This window comes from Sesamum indicum, unplaced genomic scaffold (assembly GCF_000512975.1).
Source record: "Sesamum indicum cultivar Zhongzhi No. 13 unplaced genomic scaffold, S_indicum_v1.0 scaffold00185, whole genome shotgun sequence".
NCBI classification, from domain to species: domain Eukaryota; kingdom Viridiplantae; phylum Streptophyta; class Magnoliopsida; order Lamiales; family Pedaliaceae; genus Sesamum; species Sesamum indicum.
Genome location: NW_011628081.1, coordinates 201,887 through 207,208, shown reverse-complemented (window position 1 = coordinate 207,208; position 5,322 = coordinate 201,887). Strand labels below are relative to the sequence as shown.

Here is a 5,322-nt window from a genome sequence, read left to right as displayed (position 1 = left end):
CAATCATTGCTAGTAATGTGGAGAGAAGAGTTAACTCGAAGGCCAATGGACCTTTCTGAAGAAGAAGCTTGATACTAGAGATTTCCATTGATGAAGTATCCAGAGACGACGCCCCTAAGAAACCAAGTTGTGAGTCAGTTGAGGAGATACCTGATATATCAAAGCAGATTGAGTATATTGATGAGGAAAAGCTCAAGAGACAGTATAGGAAACTTGCAATGAAGTATCATTCAGACAAAAATCCTAAAGGGAGGGAGAAGTTTCTGGCAGTGCAGAATGCTTATGAGTGCTTGCAGGTATGCCAAATTCCTTGATCCTGTGTGAGGATCTGTCGTTACTCATAAAAAACGGAGACTATATGATTAAGCTTGAGAAAAAAGAAAGAACATATAGACAAGGGATCTTATAAGCTGCCAGATCTTATTTCAAATGAATTAGTCGACTTGTTTAGACGCCGTTTTCACAATTAAGCTGTTTATTTGACTGGGAGAAAGTGCTCTAAAGGTATTTATGCTGTCAAGATGAGCCAAATACTTTTTTACACATATAAATGGATATCGGTATTGGTTTTAAATATATCTTGAAACTAGGAAGGACACGGGACTATATATATATTTAATTCTTAGATATGATACTACCTCAATTTAAGGTGTGGACCAAGAAATAAATTTAAATATATAAATCTAAGTGGTTTTTGCGGAAGAGTGAAAATGTAAATCATAGGGCTTTCCTATGAGGTTTGGACTACTTACATATGTTTCCCTTCGGTATTTTCTTTCCTCTGATCGAGCACATCTTCTAGTTGCATCCTCGGAGCTTGTTTGGTTGACGTAAATTCATCATCTGCCTTTAATTTCCATATCATTCTTCTTTAGATAAGTACTTTGTAAATGTACTTTTGTTTATGCTATTTCCACATATTTAACTTTCAGGTGCGAGTCTTCATCATTGAATGGTGAAGAGCTTGTGAGAGATGGTGGAATACCTCTTCTTGCAACCCTCCTTTCCCGTTGCATGTGTGTGGTCCAACCAACAACTCCTGCCACTGAACCGTCCGCTACTATTGTTGCTAACATAATGCGAACCTTTCCAGTTTTGTCAGTTTTTGAAAGTGCGAGAACTGAGATGCTCGAATTTTCAGGATTAGTTGATGACATTGTTCATTGCACTGCACTTGAGCTTGTTCCTGCTGCTATTGATGCTGCCCTGCAGACCATTGCTCACTTTTCTATCTCCTTGAAATTCAAAATGCCCTTCTGAAGGCTGGTGTACTGTGGTAAGATAGATCATTATATTGTTATAATTATGCTTTCATCAGTTTTCTAGCATGAGATTCTAGTTTCTGGAAGTTCGCAGAACACTACTGTTTCTTGGATTTCTTGACACTACTGTTTCTGTTATGGATTTCTTGACCATCCTTTTATATTTGTCGCTTAACCTGGCTCCAAGTGACATATTGCTCAGTGACTTAGCTTCTATTCTTTCATTACTTTTCACTCTTTTGCCCATATAATTCTTTGTAGCTCATATATGGATATTGAATAATGAAATTACCCATATTGGTCTATTTATAATGCTCTTTGTGCTCATGTGGATGACTTTGTTGCTGGCATTTTCTCTGTGTCTGTCTGAGCTTGTATAGAAATATTATTTTCTTGTGAAGGTGGTCATGTTTTTATTTTTTTAAATTGAAGAAAATGTTGGAACTCTAGTGTTGAAGATGCTTTGTGGTGACTGTTCTTTGAATGCCAGAATATACTTTTTCTACGTGAAGTGTGAAAACTTAAGCTTTATGAACAATCTGAATTCTGAAGCCACTGCATCAGCTGGCACATGACTGTTACATCTTACAAAAACCACTCCGATGTTTCTCAAAAAACTACCGTACCTTGATGTTATAGTTTTCTCTTGTGGTCTGTTACTTGAATCGAGGTCCATCTACAAACTTGAGGGTTCATTAATGTTTATTTGTTTGGTACCTTTTGTCGAGTCAATTTGCTGGCGAAGAGAGTCCAACTTTTATTTTAAAATTGAACAAAAATCTTGGAACTATTGTGTTGAAGGTACTTTATGGTGACTATTCTTTGAAAGACAAAATTTCTGTATTCTGTGGCACTGTGGAAGTTTATGGTTTATGAACATTGTGAACTTGAAGGCCTCTGCATCAGCTGCTATGTGCCTGTTATATCTTAAAAACCACTCCACTGTTGCAAACTGCTTTATCGTGATGTTATGGTCTTTCTCAGGTGGATTTTTTTTTTTGAATCCAGGTCCATTTCAGTAACTTGTGGTTTTATAGGGTCACTTTTTGTGTGTTCCGGTACCTTATACCATTGTTGCTCCAATATGATTCGACAGCGGAGGAATCAGATAAGACAGATGCACATGGTGTTGGAACTAGCGTTCAAATAGCAAAAAACATACATGCTGTAAAAGCATCTCATGCCTTGTCAAGGCTTAGTGGTTTGGTTGACGAGGAGATCCCGACACCCTACAATCAGGCTGCAGCTGATGCCCTTAGAGCTTTACTAACCCCTAAACTTGCAAGCATTCTGAAAAATAAATTTGCAAAAGATCCTATTCACATTAAACTCAAACTTGGAGTCCCCTGAGGTAAATGCTGCAGATTTTGCATTTTGACAAAGAAAAAACGTATTGGGTGCCACTTGAGCATTGCCTCATCTTCCTGCATCAATATCTGCATATTTTCTTTGAATGTTGTGAAACTCAGAGCACTATAACGGGGCAGGCTTCTTAACATACCTTTTCTGATATGTAGGCAATATTTGCTTCTTCTTCTTTTGTAAGTACTTTGTTGGTTCTATTAGAAGTAGATAATTGGGGGAAAAAAGAGAGGAAAGCAATATGTTCTACATGTTTGTGTTATTAAAAGTTTTCAAATTGGCTTTAACTACTTGGTATGTAGTTGTCATGAAGATTCTATAACTGATTCAAGTTTCATTTTTTATTTCTTTTCCCGATTTACTTGTTTACTAGCAAATCCGGGTGGTGTGGTGGCATGAATGTATTCTGGATGTTCTGCATTTAAATTTAGTAAACTTAATTTTCTTTGAACTGTCTTTTGCATTGGACATAGTATTTAATTCAAAGAATCTCTTGCAGGTGAACTATTGGTTCTTTAAGGGAAGAGGTTATTTGTTTGCATCTAATAGAGTATCTTCTTATCTATCTTGTTTGATCAAAGAAATTTGGTGTTGGGCCTTAAAATCTATGCCCTTCCTATTTATGACTAGTTGTGAAGTTTCCATGCATTTCTTATGTTTGATATGCAAACCTATTTGCACATTTTCCTCCTCCCCACCCCATAAAAAAAAACAAAAAAACAAAAAAAGAAGCTTTTGCACCAGAAGTTCTTTTCACGAGCCTGAAGGTTTTATTTTTTGCATAATGATTAAGAAAAGGGTATCTATTATGTGCAAGCTATAATTCTAATCTATATATAGGTTGTCTTTCTGATAATAATTGGGGTGTGGGTGTTACTTTCCATAACTATCTAGATTGAAAATGTTTTAAACACATATACTGTAGTTCCAAGTGATGGCCATTTGTAGATGCTCTATGCCATAGTTGATGACCTTGTGGGACTCTCAGATATCATGACATAGTTTCACTTGATCTTTCATTTACAGATAATCTGGAATTCCTCCACCTGAGTAGAACTTTTGAAATTTGTGGAAGAGCAGCGTGCAAGCCTTAGTCATCATGGCTCATATGACCTTAAACATGCGCATTCCTTTGTTTATGAAGCATTATCTAAGGAGCTCTATATTGGCAACGTATACTTGAGAGTCTATAATGATCAATCAGATTTTGAAATTACTAAGCCTGAGGACTTCTGTCTTGCCCTTGTTGATTTTATATCACATCTAGTCCATAATGCACCCGCTGCAAGCATGGATACTCATGTTAATAGTGATGTAACCACTGATGGATCTGCCGAGCAGCATCTGATGATTCTTCAGCATCACTTGATGGGAAAAGCTTGGAGAGGGAGGATTTGGAACTAGTTAAAAATCTTCAATACGGTCTGCTATCCCTTCAGGTAGAAGTCTGGTGGTTTTTCGTCTGACACTTTTTTAGTCACCCTTGACACCTTTTTTTCTGTAATTTCTGTAATTTCAGCACTTGTTGACAAAGAATCTGAATTTAGCTTCAGTGGTCTCCACAAAGGAGAAGCTATTCCCCTCTTTGAATGCTTTTCTCTTCCTGTTTCTTCATCAAGCAACATTCCTCAGCTATGTCTACTTGTTTTGTCACGGTTGACAACATATGCACCTTGTGTGGAAGCAATGGTCGCAGATAGCTCTGGTCTGCTTATTTTATTACAGTTGCTTCACTCATCTCCCAGCTGCCGTGAAGGAGCTTTGCATGTTCTCTATGCCTTGGCAAGCACGCCGGAGCTAGCTTGGGCAGCTGCAAAGCATGGAGGGTTGGTTTTCATTCTTGAAGTTCTCTTGCCAATACAAGGTATGCTGATCTCATAGATAGCGGTTTCTTAAGAATTCTATCTTGCGCTCTAAAATGGAAATTTTGTGTAGAAGAGATTCCGTTGCAGCAAAGAGCCGCAGCAGCTTCGCTACTAGGGAAGCTTGTTGGCCAGACTATGCATGGGCCTAGAGTGGCGATAAGTCTGGCAAGATTTCTGCCTGATTTCCTTGTCTCGGTAATCAGGGATGGTCCTGGTGAAGCAGTTGTGATTGCTCTTGAACAAACAACAAAACTCCTGAACTAGTCTGGACTCCAGCAATGGCTGCATCGTTGTCTGCACAAATAGCAACTATGGTTTCGGATCTGTACCGTGAACAGGTGAAAGGACGTGTTGTTGATTGGGATGTACCTGAGCAGGCCTCTAGTCAACAGGAGATGAGAAATGAACCTCAGGTATAACTGCTGTGTGCTGCAGATGTAATCTTTTGTTTTTGAGTGATTACATGGATGTTCTAAAGAACGCTAATTCTGTTTAATGACTTACATCATGTATTGCTGTCTAGGTTGGAGGGATCTATGTTAGGTTATTCCTGAAAGATCCCAAATTTCCACTTAGAAATCCCAAGAGATTTCTTGAAGGGCTGCTGGATCAGTACCTTACATCCGTTGCCGCCTCACAATATGATGGCCAAGCTATTGACACTGAACTTCCTCTACTTCTTTCTGCTGCCACGGTCTCTTTACTCAGGATGTACCCCGCTCTTGCAGATCATGTTGGATATCTTGGTTATGTGCCCAAACTTGTGTCTGCAGTAGCCCATGGAGCAAGCAGAGAAACAATAGCTTCAGAAACCTATGTATCTGAGGATGGTT

General features: G+C 38.5%; 2 protein-coding genes across 4 annotated transcripts; both read left to right on the top strand.

Moving 5' to 3' along the window:
- Nucleotides 1–3,831: 3,831 nt before the first annotated feature.
- LOC105179644 (dnaJ homolog subfamily C GRV2-like) lies at nt 3,832–4,818 on the top strand. Of its 3 annotated transcripts, none has more exons than XM_020691378.1 (3): nt 3,832–4,063; nt 4,144–4,488; nt 4,563–4,818. In XM_020691378.1, the coding sequence occupies exons 2-3, from the start codon at nt 4,311–4,313 to the stop codon at nt 4,751–4,753; spliced, it is 369 nt and encodes a 122-aa protein (XP_020547037.1). In that variant the 5' UTR covers nt 3,832–4,063; nt 4,144–4,310; the 3' UTR covers nt 4,754–4,818. The 3 variants fall into 3 exon arrangements, with proteins under 3 accessions (XP_020547037.1, XP_020547036.1, XP_020547035.1); XM_020691377.1 differs by having other exon boundaries at nt 3,832–4,046; nt 4,560–4,817; XM_020691376.1 differs by having other exon boundaries at nt 4,560–4,817.
- LOC105179648 (dnaJ homolog subfamily C GRV2-like) lies at nt 4,768–5,321 on the top strand (the record flags this gene model as incomplete). Its single annotated transcript, XM_020691380.1, has 2 exons — nt 4,768–4,902; nt 5,013–5,321. Coding segments are annotated over exons 1-2 (444 nt in total), but the record flags the coding sequence as incomplete, so codon positions are not given.
- Between the last annotated feature and the right edge of the window lies 1 nt (nt 5,322).